Raw genomic sequence first — 23,120 nt, forward strand, 5'->3', positions numbered from 1 at the left:
AACAGATTAAATAAGAATAAACAAACAGCACTAAAACCTTCAATAGAAATCATGTATTTGAATATTTAAGACTTGTTAAAGATATTATTTTTGTCTGCATTTGGCACCAAAATCAAACAAAAAATTACAATACAAGACTACAATTTATTTAAATTGTGTCCCGACAATAATCCCAGCAAGAGCGATTTAATTAACTTCATGTTTGGAAAAGAAAGGGGCTCCAATCTGCCAACTAGTGAGCAATACTGTATATCCACATTAAACAAGTTGTTGACAATAAACTAGGATTTAGTGGGATTTGTTTTATTATATCATCCGGCCAATGTTTTTGTATGACATGTAATTTGGCCAAAACTTAATTAATTTTGCCATAGCTTTTCCGCCCCCCAAGCAGTAATAAATGTTCAAAGGGAGGCAGACACAGCTCTCTGGTGGCTCAAACTGCACACTACAATACATTTGAAAGCCACAAATTTGCACCGTCAAATCAGAGCTAATACAAAAAGTGCCAATTTTAAGTCAAATGATTTAGTTTGACTGTCCTAGTAAATTGAGTTTTTACATAAACGGACTCATGTTGATATTATTGTGATCTTATAAAGTGAAAATCTCAGAGCAAGGAATGAATACTCCTATGGGGCTCTACAAATAAGGTTTTTAAAAGTGACCTGCACCTGTGGACCACATCTTGTGCGATCTTACCTCATAGTGCTCATGAAATTCGCTGAAATACGATCCGGTGTGTCAGGAAGGGGTTTCATTTGCTTCCATTAAGTAGCGACCTGCAGAGCAAATGTCAAAAAGGATGTGGACGTTAGTCCAATATTTAACTGAAATACAGTGAGGGGAAGTTTAAATGTGACATATAACTGGGATGCACAAACCCTAGCTATCCACAATCCACTGAAATAATCTGAAACTCAATTTTACTTGAATTGTGAGGCGATTTTCTGTAGTTAAAAGTACCTTGCTGACATGCACTTCTAACACTAACAGCATGGCTCAAATTTACAAGTTTTGCACAAGTTTTATACAGTGGGGGATGTGAGACTTATGCTCGGGACCCAGGTGCTTCAGTGCCCAGTTTGAACCACAAACCCCAAAAACAAACAGTTTAACACTATTCACCACAATTGAGCAATAGATATAGTTCAGTCTTGCACCTTTTCAGCAATTATCGTCAAACACGTATAACGTATTTAGAAACAAATCTCTGAAATCACTTTACAGCCTTTTTAAAGTTGACAATTATCTTCTACCTATGTTATGCCTAAACTACATGTACCTCAAATTTAGTTAAAAGTGCCCGTTCCTTAAAACTAGATGACAATAAAATGAGTATCTGCGATTTCATACTTGCATGTAAAAAAATGAAAAAATAAAAATGTAAATTCGCTTGAGTTCCAAGTTGCACCAGCAACAGCCTCAGGAATTAAAAGTTGGCTAAAATATGTTGTATATGTGTATGCTACGTGGGGGTTTGAGGCGTTGTTAAAACATTATTTTACATTCATTTTTATGAGTTAGAATTTGACGAAATGTGACTTACTTAGGCTACTTAATAGAAGGGGACTAGTAGTGCTGTGGGATAACCACAGCTAGCTTCCCCGGTCCCTGGTCTCATGACGGTACTGGTCACCCAAATTCAAATTAGGTGTGTTTGTTTTTGTGCCCGGCGCCGCGCTTGTTTCCGCAGGCGGCACTTCTACTGCTCATACAGTGCGGTGGGAAGTGTACCCGCCCCACAGGGACACACCTAAATTAGTGAGCTAATTTTCGCTCACATTTGAGGTAAATTACACGATGAAGCTTTTCATTGTCGTCCCCCGTGGAGTAACGCTCATTGGCCATTAATTAAAAAAATTACACACACACACAGTGTTAATGCACTGGTCATATAATTTATTACAAGTAGAACAGCACGAGTTAGTAGAGACGAATCAAACATGTACATCACATTGTATACCACATCACTTTGTACTATAATTGTAATTTAAAAAATAGTGAAATAAATAGTTTAGAGTACTGTAGACCTACCAAATTATTAAAAAAAATAAAAAAAAATAAAAATAAGAGCATCAATTTCCATGTAGCGTTTTTTTAAAATACAGTGGAACCTCGAGTCAAATTTGTAAAATTTCCCTTGTGGGTGATTTATGTCTGGCCTCCAAGTGGTAAAGATTCCACCAAAAACCTGGCAGGTTGACTTCAGCTTAGTAAGCATCTAACCGATTCAATTCCACAAGTGTTTTCCTTGTTCTTTGGCTTACTTCAAAATTTTGTGCGAGTGCAGCCACAAATGAAATGAGGACAAAAAGTGTGACTCTAACCATAGAACTGAAAATGGAAAAATGCCAAACAGTGGTGCATACGCCTCTTTCTGTCCTGGCTGCTCAGTACAACACGGTGAAAAGCCACAATAACTCGACATTAGGGCAGCAACGAGTAATTGGGTATTTCAAGTACCTTGAGTATAAATAAAAAAAAATATTGTGAAGCTCAAGGGACCCACGGGCATTAATGTGACACAACGCGCTACGTCACTTAGGAACTAGGAGATGGAAGCGGAGCTATTTGGTTGACGAAGCAGGAACATGGTGACAACGAAGAGAAGAAAATGCAAGAGAAAAAAATGACAGAAAATGGCAAAAGAGTGGAAGCATTTCAAGGCGAACACTGTGACGTTTAATCGTTTCAACAAGACACCCATTGCCCCAGGATTAATCCGTGAAGGACCCAAAACATGGTAAATTAAATGTTGCGCAAATCAGTGAGACTAATATTAACGTACCTTACTAACACAGAATGTTAGCCCTGTGGAGGGCTACTCTCTTAATTATGACTACGGTCAAGTTTGTGGCTGGTTTATTTACGATGGTGACAACAGTATGCCTGTCACCATGACATTACTTCATACAGGGTGCTTTTAGTTTTGCTCAGGCACCGTGTGAGATATGGCCAGTGTACTACCATCTGATCTTTAACACGTTCACTGCCATTGACGGCTTTAAAAGTCAAATATCCATGTTACTGGGAAGGCTGGCAGTGAATGAGTTAAGTGGCTACATTTTGATACACGTCTTTGAAAATCTTTGCTCGAGTACTAAAATATTTGATAGCTGCCCAAACTGACATCAGTCATAAAAGAACCTAATGTACACTGTAGTCAGCTGCCTTGAGTTATGCTTCTTATCATCTTTTTACAGGTACGTATATGACAGTTCCTAACACTCCACAAAATACTTTGCAGTCATCAAGCATCTCCAAAGGGTGAGTAGTTTTACATTTTATTACACTAATCATTTGTTTTTTAAATTAGTCTTTTATGGTTTATGTACAGCACTTGGTTGTTAAAGTGCTCTACCAATGCTAATGTACTGCTCTAATAAGACTGAGTTAGGTGACAGCTGATCATGTGAAAAGGGAAATATGGAAAATTTACATTTTAATATAGCTTGCATCTAAATAGTTGGGCCTCTGAAGGGCTTGCTCAATATATCTGTAAGCGAGCAGCTCTGGATTTTGCCAGAGTGTGATGTTACAGTGTGTGAAATTTATAAAAATAAAATAAATAAATAAATAAAACATCTTCGAATAGAGTGAATTTGTGAATTCCGAACAACAAATTACCGGGGGTGAAAGTAAGTTGACGGTGAAAGTAAATTGAGTCATGCGCTTGGTAACGGGACAAATTAAACTCAAGCCATGGTACCACAAATAAAATAATTGGGGGTAGGAGGGGGGTGTCAATTACTTGCGGGAGGGCTGGACAATAAATCGAATATCATTTTATTGGGTTAGGGTTAACACGTGTTGTGGCCATTACATTGACACAATGTAACAATCTTATCACAGTACTGCACTGTAACTGTACGAGTGGGAGGGGGACAGCATGAAATAAAACTTCCCATGGCTGAATAATAGATGCTAGAAAAACCTATCGCTAAGGGAATATTTTTGTCAATACAGTGATGGTAAGTTCTTTAACATTTACATTTTTTTTAATTTAAAATGTATAAAGTGTTGTGTTTAAAGGGCCACTTTCTGCTTGTTTTGACAAATGCTTTATTCATTTGCTTTTTCTTTTTATCGAATGGGGCAGGGGAATCAATTAAAACCAGAAATTAAAAAGATCTGGAATTTTATTGAAAACCGCATCACCCAACCCACACTCATGGTTTTTATGCTATTCGCAGCAATGCTCGGTCCCGACTACTGTACCCCAGTTCAGAGGTTCCACTGTAGTTTTCACATTGAAAGATTTTGATAAGTACACATTTTTCAAGTTAGCGACACTTAGCCACGTGTCCGGAGAGATGGTGGGAGCGGGCGAATCTGCGCAGACAGTTGGGGCAGGAGAACGGTTTCTCACCGGTGTGCGTGAGCATGTGCGTCTTCAAATGACCCGACAGGCGGAAGCTCTTGCCGCATTCCTGACAAATGTACGGCCGCAGGTTGGTGTGAGTGCGGCGGTGCTTGCCCAGGTCACCGGATGACGTGTAGCGGCGGTGACATTCGGGGCACTCGAAGGGCTTCTCCCCGGAGTGCGTCCGCTTGTGCTTCACCAGGTCCCCTGACTGCGTAAAGCTCTTGTCGCACTGGTCGCACTTGTAGGGCCGCTCGCCGGTGTGCGTGCGCTGGTGGTTGCGCAGGTGCGCCAGACGGATGAACTTGTTGCCGCAGACGGTGCAGTGGTAGGGCCTCTCGCCAGTGTGAGTGCGCAGGTGGATCTTGAGTGCGCCCAAGTCGCTGATCTTCAGGCCGCAGTCGCTGCACTGATGCGTCTTGTCGCCGTTGTGCAGCTTGCTGTGCACGCGCAGGTTCTTGCGGGTGTTGAATCTCTTGGCGCAAACCACGCAGTGAAAAGGCTTCTCGTTGGAGTGCGTCCTCAGGTGGAGATTCAAGCTCGCTTTGAGTCCAAACTCCTTCCCGCATTGGCTGCAGGAGAACTCTTTCTTGGCCGAGTGTGTGGTGAGGTGGCATTTGAGCTGGTGTCCCCTCTGGAAGGCCTTCCCGCACACTTGACACTTGTGCGGCTTCTCGCCCGTATGGATCAGGGCATGTTGGCGCCAGCTGCTTCGCTCCACAAACCGCCGGCCGCAGTCCTTGCACACGAACGGCCGGTCGCCTGTGTGGGTGCGCATATGGTCCTCTAGACTCTGGGGCGTGCGCAACTTCTTGCCACACACGCTACACTCAACACCCACATCCAGACAAATTGGCTTCTCCTCGCATTCGGTGTTCGGCGCATTGCACAGGTGGGGCCCCTGTCCCCAGGTGGCCTTGAAGCTCTTCCCGCAATGCATGCAGCACAGATGCCCACCTCTGATGACCACCGACATGTCGTGCCAGCGCTGACAGTGGTTCTTTAGGTTCTTCAAGTACTGGAAGCTACGCGCACATGTCGGGCAAGGGTGGAGCCGGCGAGGTGGGGCGGAAGGGTGGGCTTCTTTGACGTGGACCCGCAGGTAGACTTTAGAACTGAAGGTGCTACCGCAGGTGGTGCAGGTGTGCTCCGGGATGAGGCTTTGGTCACGGTCAGAGAGACATTTCTTGAGCTCGGCGAGGTACTCCTTCTGGTGGACCCACTTGACATGCTTCTCCAGGAAGTCCAGGTTTGTGAAGGAGACATCACAGTGAGGACAGGGGAAGAACTCGGACAACAACTCTGAAAGGAAAGAGAGAATGGGGAAAGAGAGCGGTATATTAAAAATAATGTAATTTATATTGGTGATGGGCAAAATGGTGAGTTAGTGGTTAGAATGTCTCACTCACAGGCAAAAGGATCTGGCAAATAAGGGCTGCAACAACAAATAGATAAAATTGATAATTAAAAATGTTGGCAATCAATTTCATTATTGATTTGTAGTGTTGCACAAATATTACATCAGTCACCCGTTCTGTTGGACACAGCAGCGGACCCAGAGGCTTCCCTCATGGGGAAGACATTTGCGTATCTAAACCAATAAATATGCTGAATTTGGATGATTTCAGCACTGCCAGTTAATGACTGGATCCTGATTAACCAATCACAATCAAGTCTTGATGCTTTCAACGCACACAGAGGCAGACTGAAGAGACTTAATGGCGACAGATATTCCAGCAAAATGTAAGTGCTGTTTTTCGATCAAAAATACATATTTACTGTATGCTGGCCATGCTAGCCAAATGAACTTGCTCTCACTATAATTTTAAGTGTTACAAGTGTCAATATTCAAAGTTATTGTGGATATTATTATAACTACTACTACTAATGTTGTTGTGAAAGTGCTATATAAATATGGTATCATCGATTAGAGAAAAAAATAACGGAGCGGGGGGGTTTCGCGGGGGGTCATCCATTCTGTTCTGCTGAATGCATTGAAACCACGCCCTGCTCAACTTTCAATTGTCAAGCAAATACCAATTCTACGACCTCGAAAAATGGATGCTACTTCATCGAGCATTTTTCTTATTCCTATAAATAACTATATGTTTGAGCCGCGTAAATATATCCGCTTAAAGCCTGGGGTGGCTGGAATATATCCCAACGGGTCGTTGCAGGGCTTTTCCACACCGCAACAAAGCGGCCTGCTTGCTGCCACATCAGACATTTTTTATTCCGCTCGCTCTTCTGCGCGCGCTCACGGCTGACAGCGAGGCGCTCTAATGCAGCCACGCCTGCGCACGAGTTGAAGGGAAGTTCCATTTTCAGGGTGTAAGCATAGCCATTTAGAAAACCACGTCGCAATTACGTCGGAAAACTGCTGAAGTGAATGAAGGCGCTCAAGTTCTTAAATAGTGGCGGAGAAACGACTAATGCCGGACTTCAAAGTACATAACAGAGTGTAGTTTTAGCCACACCCAAAACAGCACATTTCCAGCAATTATTGTCAAACGTATAATGTATTCAGAAATGACCTGTGGCACCGGCAGGAGTGTAGGAATTGAGCATAGAGGTAAGCCCCTCCCCCCGAAAAAAAAATAATCATGGAACACTTTCACTCACATTTACGCAGTGTCCCTGACCATACCTTGTGCACTCACACAGCTGTGACGTGCCTGCCTGCAGTAGCTTCATTCTAAAGAGCGAAATAGGGGCTGCTGACCCTGCGATTTGACTATTGCGCACACATATATCACAATGATATACAATTATAATGTACCTTTAAATGAAATGGTAAAGCTTGTGGCAACAATGTACACAAGCAGTACGTAATGCGCTGGGGAAATTCTAATAATTGGGAGCAAGCGAGCCTTTTACATCCCCTCTCTAGCACCCCGCTTCTTTCTTAAATATTTTAATATAATATATTTTTATGCTTTAATACATGTGGTAAAGTGCAATATACTGTGTCCTGGGCCTCAAAACGCTATACAGGCTCACCGTTCTGGGTGTCAATATATCAAATCACTTTATGTGTGGGGCTGAGTTGTCAACTATCATGTTTTTGCATTGGTTGGGTCCAAGTCAGGTGGGCTTAAGGTACAAAAGCTGCACTTAACTCCTACACTAATTTGCAGACTCAATTTAAAATCACTGTCCAACATGAAACCAATTTGATTGTTGGCTTCAGTCATGCGCCTTTTCAATTGGACTGGTTCTAACCCTAACCCGCCTCGCTCCACCCCGTTTGGTCCCTTATCCATTGCACTGTTTCGAGGTGAAATTGGCATCGCCTTTCAGAACCTCCTCCAACCTGGTTCTAAAACGCAGGTCGAGGGGGGCCGTGACATAACTGTCGTCTGATTGGCTGATAGATGTAGGTGGGGTCGTCAACTCTCTCAATGGTCCGGTCCAGTCGGGTTCGACCACGTTGCGGCAGGCTTAAAGCAGCTTTTGTTCTGTGGTGACTGAAGAGGTGCGGGCATTTTTGTCCATGTTGGCAGAACATGAAATACAGCAAGATGGAAGGCACGACAAGAAACTAGCCGTCACCTTCTTCTTGATCCGGCCCCAATCCTGCCCACTTTTGATTGGTGCCTGTTGTAACAGAAAAGCAACAGGGGCAGAGCACTTAAAATCTGTCGTCTGCATACCAGTGAAAGGAAACACCAAGCAAGTCAAGATGGAACCATCCATCCATCCATTCTCAATACCGCTCATCCTCTTCAGGGTTTCGGGGCGTTGGATCCTATCCCAGCTGACTTCAGGCAAAAGGCGGACAACACCCTGAACTGGTCGCCAGTCAGTTGCAGGGCACATATAGACATGGACAACTATTCGCACTTACATTCACTCCATCACTGAGTGGGAACTGAACCCACGCTGCCCGCACCAAAGTCAGCCGAATGTACCACTACCCCATCAGTGACAAGATGGAACCCAGAGGGGGGGGGGAGAAAAAAAAAAAAAAAAAAAAAAGAGAGACAACCAAGGGCTCTAAATATTGAACCTTAAGACAGCGAAAAAACACAAAAGTAAAAAACTACTATGGCAAAATGACAAAATATAATCTATATACTCTTTTATTATATTATTCCATTGTTGTGTATTTTAATACTTCAATAGTTTTTTGTTCTTGTGTGGCCTTTTCAAATGTACTTAGTAGCTTAATTGTTTAATGTAAAAGGTGGTAACTAGGACAGCATGTGACAGCAATGACGTAAATAACCTGAGTTGTGTTAGAAATTTTTTTTCCTGTTCACTGATTGCAGCTAAAAGTGTATGCTAAAGACCTCTTTATACTCACACGGCCGACAACACCCGAATTGCATCACGTGACCGACTAATATGCCCGCGCGGCCCCTCTGCGTACCCTGACGCGCACACGCAAAAATTTTTGCTGCGCGTCGAACGCCGCGGAGATCATCTCTCGTGATTGGTCCGTTTTAGTCACATGCTGTGATGACGTACTCAGTGTGCCCCTTGTTTCTACATACCATCTACACCGCCGCCTTCTCGATCGATTTTTTAGCATAGTTATCGTATCATCTGGTCATCTTGGTAAATTTGTTTTAGCAGACACTGTTCTACGGTCGTCATTGTTGTTGCTTTGTTCCTTGATACTGAAAGTAAAGTAAAAACGGCTACCGAATATGGCCAAATAAAATGCAGGAGGAAACTCCACCCTGTGGTGTCCTAGCCAATACCAGCCGTAGCGACACCCCCGACTTGGAGGTGAACTGCAGTACATTTTCAAAACTGCGCGCGTGGGTTGCGCTCGAGTATAAAGGCAAACTACGTGAGGGATAGCCGCAGTGACGTCTGCGCGAGTTTAAAGAAGCAGTGAATCCTCTTTCTTAGCTCTTACTTTGCTCATAGCAGCTTGTAACCTCCCTTGACTGTCTCTCTCTGCGCAAAGATAGTATTAAAACTACAAAAGACAAGATTGTTTCCTGAATTAATTTCCAAAACACTGCCAAGACTTGTTTGTCTATACCAGTGATTTCCAACCTTAGTGGAGCCAAGGCACATATTTTACAATTTAAGAATCTCACAGCACACCAACAAACAAAAATGTCACAAAAAGAGGAGGCATTAATTACTGCCATCTAATAGAAGACCATTGATTTTTTCTGTCTGTCGCGATGCCCCACTGGCATAAATTGATGAACAAAGATACATTATTTCTTGTAAAAATAAAGATTTTTTTCAGGAATTAGATACAATTTGGCGGCACGGTGGACGACTGGTTAGAGCGTCAGCCTCACAGTTCTGAGGACCTGGGTTCAACCCCCGGCCCCGCCTGTGTGGAGTTTGCATGTTCTCCCCGTGCCTCCGTGGGTTTTCTCCGGGCACTCCGGTTTCCTCCCACATCCCAAAAACATGCACTAATTGGAGTCTCTAAATTGCCCGTAGGTGTGACTGTGAGTGCGAATGGTTGTTTGTTCGTATGTGCCCTGCGATTGGCTGGGAATAAGTTCAGAGTGTACCCCGCCTCCTGCCCGATGACAGCTGGGATAGGCTCCAGCACGCCCGTGATCCTAGTGAGGAGAAGCGGCTCAGAAAATGGATGGATGATTTGTTCTGTCTGTCGCGATGCCCCACTGGCATAAATTGAGGAACAAAGATACATTATTTCTTGTAAAAATAAAGATTTTTGTTCAGGAATTAGATACAATTTGGCGGCACGGTGGTCGACTGGTTAGAGCGTCAGCCTCACAGTTCTGAGGACCGGGGTTCAATCCCCGGTCCCGCCTGTGTGGAGTTTGCATGTTCTCCCCGTGCCTGCGTGGGTTTTCTCCGGGCACTCCGGTTTCCTCCCACATCCCAAAAACATGCATTAATTGGAGACTCTAAATTGCAAGATACTTTGCAAGATTGTTCATGGCAGACTAATGTGCCACACCACACTGGTTGGGAATCACTGGACTAGAGAATGAATACTTTTAGATATTCAGTATACATTACACAACTATATACAGTAAATTAACAAGTCATTTAAATAGACTCATTGCTCCAGCTTGGTGATCTGTTATCAGTTTTTTATTAAACTCGCTGATCGGCCCCAAAAATCCTGATCGTGTAAAGCCTACTTCAGAAGCTGCTTCAGCTTCAACTACGTCACTGATGTCAATTACAGGTTTCTCACACTACGGCCGCAAAAAAAAAAAATTTTCATAATAGATTAAACTGACTATTATTTTTTTTAATGAATTGATGATGATTCAGTTACTGTTTCGGTCAGTAACATGTCAGAGAATTGGGGGAAGTGTTGATCTTTTATCCAAAATAAAAGCAGAAGTTTTTAAATGTTTCATTTTGATGAAACACAAAAGATAATCAGTCTGCTTTCATGAAGGACTATAAAAATCAGAAAATATTTACTGTTGAGAGGCTTAAATCGGAGGATTTGGACTATTTTAAATTAAACAATGGCTCTATACGATTGATTGATTATCAAAATTGCTATTGATTAATTTGATGATCAAGTAGTTGTCGATTAACCGATGAATTGTGACACCTCCATGTCTGACTCACGCTCAGTCATCTGGGATCGTGTCCAGCTCACCCGCAACCGTAATGAAAACAAGCGCGATTGACAACGGATGGAGAATTCGTTGTTTGTCCATAAGTGGCCTGTGATTGACTGGCGATCCGTCCAGTTTACCAAGTCACGTGTCCAAAACTCATAGGGTGCACCAGCAATCATTACACCAAATGGACAGACTTCTTTTTTTGGATCTCTTACCTGTGCCGTCCTCCTCTCCGTCATCCTCCACCTGGTCTCCATCTTGTGAGTCCTCGTCCTGTCTGTCGTCGTCGTCTGCTTCTTCTTCTTCTTTGATGACGTCCTCCAGTTTGACAGCCACCTCGTACTCGCATCCCGCCTGGAGGTCCAAGTCGGACTCCTGTTTGAAAGGACGGTCACCATCTGGCGTCTCTTCCAAATAGCTTAACGGGACGCCACAACGGACCTCGCTGATCTGCGGGAAGCGCGGCTCCTCCTTGATTCGGATGTCGAGCATCTGCCCGTCCGTGCAACCGTCCTCCGTGCCATCACGTGACCCCGCTTCATCCTCACTTTTGAACATGACCACGACGTCGTCCACCGTCGCCCGATTCAGCGACTCCACAAACTCCACCTTCATCTTGTTCTCCTCCGAGGAATATGCGCGAACAATAACGGCGACGATAGTGAAGCTACACTGGCGACAACAACAACGCTGTGATTGAGCCGCCCAAGGCTAGCGTGATGGCGTTAGCATCGTGGCTAACCGCATCAACCTGCCTGCGGTCGCGAGACTGAGTGAACCACCGTCGTGCCGTCACATATCCTGGGTTCGGCCGCTATGCGTATGTTAATATTATGTAACTGTCTTTAAAGCTGCTGTTTTAATAATATTAAGAAGTACCACCCCAGCTCGCCCCCCGTTTACTGACCTGCTTCATTCGTGAGTTTAATAACATATAAGGGGATGAGAAGGGAGTACTTCCGGATGACGTGTCCAATCAGCGCGTAGGGGGGGACGTCCATATTTAAAGCTCCCCAAGGAAGACCACGTCCCTTTCAACCCATTTATGATTACGTTCTAATAATAAGTATTACAATTGATAATAATAGTATTGGATATTCCATTATACACGATAATACAAATATTTATGTAACATAATAATAACAATATAATACAGTACATAATCAATATCCATCCATCCATTTTCTTTACTGCTTATCCTCACTTGGGTCGCGGGCGTGCTGGAGCCTATCCCAGCTTTCTACGGGCGAGAGGCGGACATTTGAAGATTTAATAATAAATACTAGATAACATTTCCGCGAACCTATTTTGAATTCTAAAAAGAAATTGAGTAAAAATAGTATGTACAATAATTAACTATGGATTATACTAAAAAGAGTTACATTTTTAAACAATATTTTACAATTTGAATAAAACAAACGAGTTCATGATTTCTCAAGGTTGCATTGTAGTAATATGCAGTATAGAATATTAATTCATTCATTTTCCATTCCGCTTATCCTCACGAGGGTCGCAGGCGTGCTGGAGCCTATCCCAGCTATTTTCGGGCAGGAGGCGGGGTACACCCCGAACTGGTTGCCAGCCAATCGCAGGGCACATACAAACAAACCATTCACACTCACATTCACACCTTTGGGCAACTTAGAGTCTTCAATTAACGTGTATGTTTTTGGGATTTGGGAGGAAACCGGAGGGCCCGGAGAAAACCCACACAGGCACGGGGGAGAACATGCAAACTGCACACAGGCGGGGCCGGGATTTGAACCCCAGTGCTCATAACTGTGAGGCAGATGTGCTAACCAGATTCCCACCATGCCGCCCAGTATAGAATATATATTTTTAATTTCATTCTGTAAATAAATCAGTTATAACATATATATATATACATTTTCTCTACCGCTTTATCCTCACTAGGGTTGCGGGCGTGCTGGAGCCTATCCCAGCTATCTTTGGGCAAGAGATGGGGTACACCCTGAACTGGCTGCCAGCCAATCGTAGGGCACATATAAACAAACAACCATTTGCGCACACATTCACACCTCGGGGCAATTTGGAGTCTTCAATCAACCTACCATGCATGTTTTTGGGATGTGGAGGAAACCGGAGTACCCGGAGAAAACCCATGCGGGCACGTGGAGAACATGCAAACTCCAGACAGGCGGGGCCGGGATTGGAACCCCGGTCCCCAGAACTGTGAGGCAGATGTGCTAACCAGTCGTCCACCGTGCCGGCACACATATACACATTCACACACACACGTACAGTGGTGTGAAAAAGTGTTTGCCACTTCCTGGTTTCTTATTTTTTGCATGTTTGTCATTCTAAATAAATACATTTAAATATTTGTCAAACAAAACACAAAATGCAGTTCTTAAATGGTTTTTATGATTAAGGGAAGAAGGAAAATCCAAACCTACATGACCCTGTGTGAAAAAGGTGATTGCCCTCCATTTAAACATACCTGTGGTTTATCATACTAGAGTTCAATTTCTCTAGCCACACCCAGGCCTGATACAGCCACACCTGTTCTCAATCAATAAATCACTGAACTTGGACCTGCCTGACAAAGTGAAGTTTACCAAAAGATCTTCAAAAGTGAGACATCATGCCAAAGATCCTAAGAAATTCAGGAACAAATGAGAAAAAAATAAGCTATCTATCAGTGTGGAAAAGGTTATAAAGCGATTTCTAAACCTTTGGGACTCCAGCAAACCACAGTGAAAGTCATTATCCACAAATGGTGAAAACATAGAACAGTGGTGAACCTTCCCAGGAGTGGCCGGTCGACCACAATTACCCCAAGAGTGCAGTGACGACTCATACAAGAGGTCACAAAAGACCTCACAACAACAGCCAAAGAACTGAAGGCCTCACTTGCCTCAGTTAAAGTTAGTGTTTATGATTCCACCATGAGAAAGAGACAGGGCAAAAAAGGACTGCATGGCTGAGTTACAAGACGAAAACCACTGCTGAGAAAAAAGAACAATAAGGCTCGTCTCAATTTTCCCACATCTTGATCCCCATGACGTCTGGGAAAATACTCCGTGTGGTCTAACGAGACAAAACTTGAACATTTTGGAAGGTGTGTGTCCCATTAGAGCGGGCGTAAAAGTAACACTGCAAATGAGAATCATGAGGTCAAAGGAACTGCCTGAAGAGCCCAAGGACAGAATTGTGGCAAGGCACAGATCTGGCCATGGTTACTGATAGAAAAATGTAAATAAGTTATCATGTGTTGTGCTTACTGCTTACTTCTAGTTAGAGAAGTGTTTTGATAACTGCGTGCAAAGCTTTTCCCCACAGGATGAGTCATGTGCTTGCAGGTGCAAGGACAAACTTGAGCCGAGGTGTTCCCTGTTTTCTGATAAGAAGCATGATAACCCCTCAACTGTCTCAACCGCAACAAAATGTGTTATGTGCTGATCACGAGTTGCAACGAGCATGTTTGCTCCCACCTTTTTGACGTTGCAACTCGTATGTAACAAGGGAACCGCCCTAAAGAAATAAAAAGAGGGTTCGGCAGAGTGAATTTAGAACGGGTTAGGGATTGTAACAAAGTACACTCTCGTCCGTCCTCTTTGCAAGTCTGAAAACGCAACTGCCTCTGTGTCTGTCTTGTTTTTACAAATGTTCTAGGTGTCTTTAACCTGACAGTTACAAAAAAAATTCTGCTGCACTAAAGGTTCCTAAGAGCACAGTGGCCTCCATAATCCTTAAATAGAAGACGTTTGGGACGGCCGGAACCCTTCCTAGAGCTGGCCGTCCGGCCAACCTGATCAATCGGGGGAGAATAGCCTCGGTGAGAGAGGTAAAGAAGAACTTAAGATCACTGCGGCTGAGCTTTGGAGATGCAGTCGGGAGATGGGAGAAAGTTCTAGAAAGTCAACCATCACTGCAGCCCTCCACCAGTCGGGGCTTTATGGCAGGGTGGCCCGACGGAAGCCCCTCCTCAGTGGAAGATATATGAAAGGCCGCATGGAGTTTGCCTAAAAACATCTGAAGGACTCCAAGATGGTGAGAAATACGATTCTCTGGTCTGATGAGACCAAGATAGAACATTTTGGCCATAATTCTAAGCGGTATGTGTGGAGAAAACCAGGCACTGCTCATCACCTGTCCAATACAGTCCCAACAGTGAAGCATGCTGGTGGCAGCATCATGCTGTGGGGGTGTTTTTCAGCTGCAGGGACAGGACAACTGGTTGCAATCGAAGGAAAGATGAATGCAGCCAAGTACAGGGATATTCTGGATGAAAACCTTCTCCAGAGTGCTCAGGACCTCAGACTGGGCCGAAGGTTCACCTTCCAACAAGACATTGACCCTTAGCACACAGCTAAAATATCGAAAGGAGTGGCTTCAGAACAACTCCGTGACTGTTCTGGAATGGCCCAGCCAGAGCCATGACTTAAACCCGACTGAGCATCTCTGGCGAGACCTGAAAATGGCTATCCACCAACGTTCACCATCCAACCTGACAGAACTCGAGAGGATTTGCAAGGAGGAATGCCAGATGATCCCCAAATCCAGTTGTGAAAAACCTGTTGCATCATTCCCAAAAAGACTCATGGCTGTATTAGCTCAAAGGGTGCTTCTACTAAATCTTAATTTATATAATAAATCTGTGATATTTCTGTTTTTCGTTTTTATAAATCTGCAAAAATTTCAACAATTCTGTTTTTTTCTGTCAATATGGGGTGCTTATGTACACGAATGAAGGAAAAACATGAACTTAAATGATTTTAGCAAATGGCTGCAATATAGACAAGAGTGAACAATTTAAGGGTTCTGAATACTTTCCGTACCCACTGTAGGCTCTGGGGGCAATCACTTTTTCCATGCAGGGCCATGTCGGTTTGGATTGTTTTCCCTTAATAATAAAAACCTTCATTTAAAAACAGCATTTTGTCTTTACTTCTTTGACTAATCTTTAACTTTGTTTCATGACGGGAAACATTTAAGTGTTACAATGATGCAAAAAAAAAAAAAAAAAAAAAAAAAAATCAGAAAGTCAAACTTTTTCACACCACCGTGTTTGTGTGTATATATGTGTATAAGTGTATAATTATTGTTGTGCATGTATTTTTGTGTGTGTGTAAAAACACCACAATAATATGTCACAGATTTTTATTTCATCCGACAAAGGACAGATAATCTTCATGCAATCTTTTGTACAACACTGTTCCCTTCTTACAAAATCAAACAAAGGTTATGTACAAATATAAAGCATGGTAACAACAACAACAAAATACATCCATCCATTTTCTTCACCGCTAATCCTCACTTGGGTCGCGGGCTGGAGCCTACCCCAGCTTTCTTCGGGCGGGAGGCAGGGTTCACCCTGAACCGGTCGGCAGCCAATCACAGGGCACATAGAAACAAACAACCATTCGCACTCACATTCGCACCTAAGGGCAATTTTGAGTCTTCAATCAACCTATCATGCATGTTTTGGGGATGTGGGAGGAAACCGGAGTGCCGGGAGAAAACCCACCCGGGCACGGGGAGAACATGCAAACTCCACAAAAGCGGGGCCGGGATTTGAACCCCAGTCCCCAGAACTGTGAGGAAGATGTGCTAACCAGTCATTCACCGTGCCGAACAAAAAATCATTAATGCTTATTCAAGGGGGTTATAAAGTGACAGTATTCAATGGAAAATGAATGTTGCGGGATTTACGTAGAACAATTCCTAATTGTGTCGTCCATGGATGAGGCTGGGTGACTTTTAGTGACAGTAAAGGGGGCTCATTGGCTCTATGCAGCATAAAAACTAACTCAAACAAAAGTCAACCAGTGGGGTGGATATGTCATTCAGTCTCACTTTTGTTAATAATACTATCAATATCTGTCGCCAGAAGAAGTTTTAGAGAGAAATATCATTGTACTTGCACAATTTGGACACTATTTAATTTGTTGTACAGGATCTTTTAAACAGTAGCTACGATTGCTAATACAATCCTCTGTAAGAGGCGAATTGCCCCAAATAAAAGCAGTCCCGCAAAACAAGCCAAACAGACATTTCCCACACAAAGGCTAAAGTTTCTCTCTTTTATTTTCATGGACAAATGTGCATCTGTAAGTAAATTATGAGTGTCAAAACAGAACATTGCTTTTTTTCTTCTCTTTTTACAAAACCATAAAAAGAAGTCCATATACTACTCTCGTGACAGGAACTCAACACACTTCCATTAACACGTGTATTTAGAGGAGAGGCGGGGAACCTTAGCGTCTCCCATCTGTCGCGGTACGATAGCTGCCTCTGATTGGGGCTCATTTAGGTGAGTTCCCCAGTAGTTATTTGTCAAGAATGACTGTTTCAAACCAAAATTGCCCAACTTTCTGTTAGATTTCAGGCACTGTCACTTTATACTTTTTGGCATGTCCTATTATGATAGACATGTCCACTAAATTTTGTATTAAGCAGTGAAACTGGGGCACTATTTTTTTTCTAACATTCCAGGAAATGCTGCTGAATGATTTTTCTCTATTTATTTATTTGGGGGGCATGTTGGGGATCCCTACCAAACCTGCAGAATCACCAAGATACATCAGCATGGAAAAACACAGGGCCTCAATATGGCAATTTAGCTGATGAAAGAAGAATAGCTAAAGCTGCAAGCAGCGATGAACGAGCCCTTGCATCATCCCTTTTTTTTTTTTTTTTTAGTGCGAAGCTACAAAATGATCATCGAATTTTGACACAATGCTCTGCCCACTTTAGACCCTAAAAAAAAATAACATTAAAATAAAACAAATATTTTCATAATTTAGCCTCTCCCATCTGAGATAATTTATTCCTATTGGGGCTCATTTGGGTGAATTCCCAAGTAGGAATTTGTCTAAAATGGCTGCATGAAACCAAAAATGACCTTCTTCCTGTCTGATTCTCAGCATGGGTCCTTGAAACTTTTTCATGTGTCCTGTTACAATAGACTTGTCTACCAAATTTGGTGTCGATTAGTGATACTGGTGTCTGGGACAATGTTTTTTCGAACTTTCCAGGTGGTGCTCCTGAGTGAGTTTTGGGTGGTCTTTTTCAGGATTACTAAAATTGGGGCATGTTGAGGAGCCCCTAAAAGGGGATTCAGTCATTGGAAAAATGACAATAAATAGTGATTACAATAGCTCTTACAAAAATGCTCATGATACTTCATTGCATAATTTTTTTTCCATAAATTTAGTATGGCCCTCAGAGGCCATATTTACGTAAACTGCAATGGCCCCTGATGGAGGTGAAAAGATTCCCCACACCTGTATTAGAGTAAGCCACAGACAAGGCAAGCAGTGAAGGCAGATGTGCTGGGAAAAAAACAATGTAACAGAACAGGTGGGTGAAATATAAAATAATAAATATCAAATCATATAGACCAAGATATTAAAAAAAACAAAAGTTGTTTTCCAGCTGTAACAATCACAAAAAGATTTGTTTTCTCTACTGCAACTTTGACTGTCACTTTTAGAGGTACAAAGCACATGTTAAAAGCCCAACTTGGTACCTCCCCAGTGAACAACAGAGGCGTGACGTCTATAGTACGTATAGTATAGTGCATTCTAAAGGACAGCTGGCTTGGTCACCGGGGAACGTTGGAATACAGTATGGCCAAACATTATAGAGGACACTCAATAGCCAAGCATTATACAGTGTATGTACATATTATGTTTGCTCACCACAGGTGATAAAACTTTCTATTGGATTCTTGTGAATGGTTTTTACAGGTGTAGTAGCCCATTGAATTGACCGCATTCCCTCAAGTAGTGGCCCCTACACGCTCTGTCTTCAATAGATAAATGCCTCCAAACAGACACCTCTACAGAGACCAAGATATAACATGGGGAGGGGGGGGGGAGGCATTTTATAAAGTGGTCACGTTATTGATAAACGGCACACTAAATGCTTATCTGTGGCCACAAATTAGAAATTATGTCAAACGTACGCACGAGATATTAATTTGTGGCCACAAAGTAAGTATATATAACCTGCACACAAAAAAATATTACAAAAAAATATCATTGCTGGACAGTAAGCGAATCAAGGGCACCTTCTCTGGAAACAGTAAGCTCCTGTAGAGCAGTGATTCTCAACTGTTGGGTCGGGAGAGACCTATTATAAGTGGTTCGTGGAGAGATAGTAAAAAATTACAGGTTTACGACAGTACTGACATATGACGTTTTGAGGTTATGTCCCACAATGAACGACTGTAGTTTCCGAGATATAGTGCCAAGATATATGTGAATGTTTGGGGCTGTATTTTGTGCAATTGTGATATTTGACTATATTCGTGTTTGTATGTGCAGATGTCATGTTCATCCTCATTTCTTAACAAGGTGCCCCAAAGGTACTTTAAACATATTATCACGTATAGTCATGTTTAAAAATAAGATACAGAGTGAACCCACACCCATTTGCAGTTCGTTATTCACGATTTCCGCTGTTTTGTTTTTCCTGTGGAACCTATCCCCAGCTTTTCACTGATAAACTCACCTAGTTGTGATTTTTGTGCTCTTTCTGTTATGCTCTAAGATGCCACCAAAACCCAGGCTTATAGCAAAGCAATAATTGGTGTCAAGGAAGTACTGTATGTTGAAGTGATAATCTCAACTAAGAGACTAACATCTTTGTATGTCGGTGAGTGGCTAAATTTAGCCTGGGTTGTTAGTGGAATTTACAGAGAGTCTTTGCCGCATATGCATGTACACGCTTGGTCCATCCCCTGCGAATTTGTTGCGGAACACTGTACCTATTTTGTGGCCATAAATTAGTATTTTTGGTACCACAATTGGATTGTACTTTTTTCCTCGTGGTGTCTGGGGCTCCGTAACCCTTCCTTTTACCAGTCATTTGCTGACTGTTGCTATGTAAAACAGCAGCACTTAGCAGTCTCTGAGAAGAATTAGGGAATGTGCCCTGCGCAGTATCAAACATGATCTTACGTTATGTGGAGTTGACGTGTTTAACAGGGATTGGTGTTCCAGTAGACTCAGGCGGGGTCGCTCCACAATGTCCAAACTTGCCATTTCTCTACATTTCTCCATTTTCCTTATGCTTTAAACTCGACTTTAAACACCCTTGTAACTTTTAACGCCCCTGTACAAAATGAAAATGCCTTGGCCCAAATAAATGCTTCTTTGTTCTCCTCAGGAATAAATGGTAGCTTTTGTATATGGACATTAAGGATTTCGCCTTTTGAACTCCGTTGCCAACCAAAATAGCAGCATATAACAAAACAGAAAAAAAATCGTTACACCAATAGATGTCTCCATTTCTCTCCTCGGGTAAATAACAAAACAAAACACGAAAGTGAATGTAATTATCTCAGGAGTTTGAAGACACAATCGTGAGGATGCTTTGAACTCTGTTGCTAACCAAAACAGCAGCACCTAAGCAATTGCTCAGAAGAATGACAGCATCTACAGTATTACAGATGATAAACTGCTGCCTGCCTGTCACTATCCATCCATCCATTTTCTACAGCGCGTGTCCTCATTGGGGTCATGGATTAGCTGGAGCCTATCCCAGCTAACTGTGGGCGAGAGGCGTGGGCCACCCTGGACTGGTTGAAGGGAAATATAGACAAACAACCAGTCCCACTCACATTCACACCTTTGGACAACTTAGACTCTTCACCGAACATGCATGTTCTTAGAATGTGGGAGGAAGCCGGAACCAAGAGAAAAGCCACAACATGCGAACTCCACACGTTCCAAATTCGAACCCCGATCATCTGACAGTGAGGCAGATATGCTTAACCACTTGCTTCACTATGGCCCTCTTTATCTTTAATGCGTCCATTTTCTACAGCGTTTGTCCGATCATATCCCAGCTGACTGTGGGCAAAAGGCGGACGACAACCTGGACTGGTTGCCGGCTAATTACAGGGGACATGTAGACGAAGAAAAATTCACTCTCACATTTACACCTGTGGGCTATTTTAAGTCTTCACAGAACATGCATGTTTATGGAATGTGGGAGGAAGCCAGAGTAGCCAGAGAAAACACACGCAAGAATGGGGAGAACAACAGATCTTAACCTCAATCTCCTGACTGTGAGGCAAACGTGCTAACCGCTAACCACTAATCCACTGTCAGCCACTATGAGGAAAATGCAGTAATTCTTTTCCTGCCTTGGTGTTCGCCCGCGTCCCTACATGGCCATAGTGGTAAGGTGTTGATGCCCGATCAGCCCCTTGCGGCCGCCACCCGCCCCCGTGTGCCCGCCTCCGTTGCCGTGGCCGCAGTATTCCTGTAGGTTCTGCCGCAGTGTCACCAGCGCCGAGCCCAAGCAGGCCCGATTGGGAGCCAAGACTCCGCCAGGGAGCTGGAAGAGGACGGTGGCCACCCCAGCCATGCCGTCGTCTGTGGGCTCCAGAGTGATGGGCCCCACCTTGAATGAGGAGTAGGAGAATCCCATGAGCTGTGAGAGGAAGGGGTCGGAACGGCAGAAGTGCTGGTAGCCGCTGTATGTGGAGGGGTGGTGTTGTAGCGAGGCTTGTGTGCCGGTGGTGGTACCAGCGTAGTGGTGGGTGTTCAGGTAGTGCAGAGGGAGGTGCTGGCCATTGTTGCCGCCGCCCGGGGCAAGGTGGTGCCCCGCCGGCCCCGAGCCAAGGTCGTGTTTGTAGGACACTGCTCCGGTGCGGCCCCTCTGGCCCACCATCACCCCTCCGAGCTTGGTGGAGCGGGAGTGAGTGACCGACATGCCGCCGCCCGGGCCGCCAGTCGACGGGAGATAGATGAGCTGTGGCTCGTCCGGCTCCAGGTAGATGGTCAGCTTGGCAAAGGGCCGCGACGCCATTTTAGTCATCTCCTGGATATGTCGCCGTTGTTCTCGCCGGAAGTCCAGAAACTGCTTGACCTTCCACAGGAGCACGCAGACGGATAGGAAGAGGAAAAAGCAGGAGAAGAAGACGGAGAAGAAGACAAATAGGTCGATGTGGGCTTGGTCCTGGCGCAAGAAGAGCAGGCCTTGGGACTCGCCATGGTTGGCCACTGTTCCCACCCCTCGGAGGGCGATGTAGAAGCGGCTGGACTTCAGGGAGTGCACCTCGTGCGGGAAGGTGATGACCACCCGGTCCCGCACACCATGGACGATCAGAACTGTCTGTGGTTTCCATACGGTGATGTAAGAAATGAGGCCTTTGGCGTGCTCCTCACGAATCTCCCTTTCTGAGCCCGGCGGCTTTGCCTGCAGCTGCAGTGGATTATGTGAGATGATGCCCCCACCAAGACTGGACGAGGCGTTGGCAAACACCTTGATCTGGGATTGCAGCGAGTCCTTGTCCACCCCCACGGTCGTTGTCCCTCGCGACTCCTCCTCGATCTTAATGGCATGGACGCCCGAGCGGCGGTCCAAGTCCACGATGAAGGTGTCGTGCGAGTTGGACACGTACACCTCCACCTCACCAAATGTCACATCGATGGTGACCCTGATGTCAACGTTGGTGAACTTGGGCTGTGCAGCAAAGAATACCGTGCGACCCTGCGGCAAGTTGCGGATAGCTGGGTCATGGAAACAGTTGGTCTGCGACGTGGGGTCGAAGCAGCACTCTGTGTCCACGTTGAACTGCCGGTAGCACTGGCGTCCGTTCACCGGCGTGCCATTGAAGGAGTCTTTGCACTTGGCACACTGGGGGTAATTTTACAAAGTTAATCAACAAACTTGACAAGCTGTCGCACACTATTTGAGGTCATTGTGGCTTCATTTTCATTAAGCAATACAGTTAATTTTGGGATGCTTAACACTTTCACACTGTCTATCTTAAGCCTAGAGAGAAATAGCCCCATTTGAGCCCAATTTCCCCCTTACAATCAAAGCCAGCAAAGGCCTGATTGACGGATGTCTCTAAAATTTCCTCCTGAGCGATTATCCTGTGGTGGGGAGTGTTCTAAGAGTGACGTTTCCTCTATGATCTGCTCCGAAAACGGTCTGGCAGACAATCATAAAACTGGAGTACACACATGATTATTGGGCCACATTTGAGCACTCCCTTACAATAAAAGTCAGCTAAATCTAATGTCACTAAAATATTTTTCTGAGCGATTATCCTGTGGTGTGGGGTGTGCTTAGTAATTTCCTCCCCTATTTGCTCGGACAGCAGTCGGGCCAAACAATCGTGAAAGTGGGGTACACGCACACCAATAATTTATCAGATTTTTAGCCCATTTCCCCCCCTTCCAATCAAATTCAGCAAATGCCCGATTATCGGATCCTGTGGTGTGGGGTGTATT

General features: G+C 44.0%; 2 protein-coding genes across 4 annotated transcripts in view; both read right to left on the reverse strand.

The window, feature by feature from the left end:
* Positions 1-1,901: 1,901 nt before the first annotated feature.
* On the reverse strand, positions 1,902-11,812 carry LOC133401370 (oocyte zinc finger protein XlCOF6). Of its 3 annotated transcripts, XM_061674308.1 has the most exons (4): positions 11,341-11,812; positions 11,115-11,274; positions 7,919-7,963; positions 1,902-5,668 (listed from the first exon to the last, which is right to left on the reverse strand). In XM_061674308.1, exons 1-4 carry the CDS (start codon positions 11,512-11,514, stop codon positions 4,287-4,289), a joined length of 1,761 nt encoding a protein of 586 aa, XP_061530292.1. In that variant the 5' UTR covers positions 11,515-11,812; the 3' UTR covers positions 1,902-4,286. The 3 variants fall into 3 exon arrangements, with proteins under 3 accessions (XP_061530292.1, XP_061530293.1, XP_061530291.1); XM_061674309.1 differs by having other exon boundaries at positions 11,115-11,812; XM_061674307.1 differs by lacking the exon at positions 7,919-7,963 and having other exon boundaries at positions 11,115-11,812.
* A 5,120-nt stretch (positions 11,813-16,932) lies between these two features.
* Positions 16,933-23,120, reverse strand: part of megf8 (multiple EGF-like-domains 8) — a 64,127-nt gene continuing 57,939 nt past the window's right edge. Inside the window, exon 43 of the mRNA XM_061674311.1 lies at positions 16,933-22,518. Within this exon, the coding sequence (XP_061530295.1) occupies positions 21,040-22,518 (1,479 nt within the window). The 3' untranslated portion in view covers positions 16,933-21,039. The remainder of the gene's footprint in view (positions 22,519-23,120) is intronic.

Source organism: Phycodurus eques, chromosome 4, assembly GCF_024500275.1.
Source record: "Phycodurus eques isolate BA_2022a chromosome 4, UOR_Pequ_1.1, whole genome shotgun sequence".
Lineage (NCBI taxonomy): Eukaryota > Metazoa > Chordata > Actinopteri > Syngnathiformes > Syngnathidae > Phycodurus > Phycodurus eques.

Excerpts from the sequence above, each read along its gene's own strand:
- LOC133401370 (XM_061674309.1), bottom strand. The coding sequence starts at position 11,514 with ATGAAGGTGGAGTTTGTGGAGTCGCTGAATCGGGCGACGGTGGACGAC. Across the intron at positions 7,964-11,114 it reads CGGAGAGGAGGACGGCACAG|GCACCAATCAAAAGTGGGCA; the intron begins GTAAGAGATCCA and ends CTGTTACAACAG. Across the intron at positions 5,669-7,918 it reads GGGGCCGGATCAAGAAGAAG|AGTTGTTGTCCGAGTTCTTC; the intron begins GTGACGGCTAGT and ends CTTTCCTTTCAG.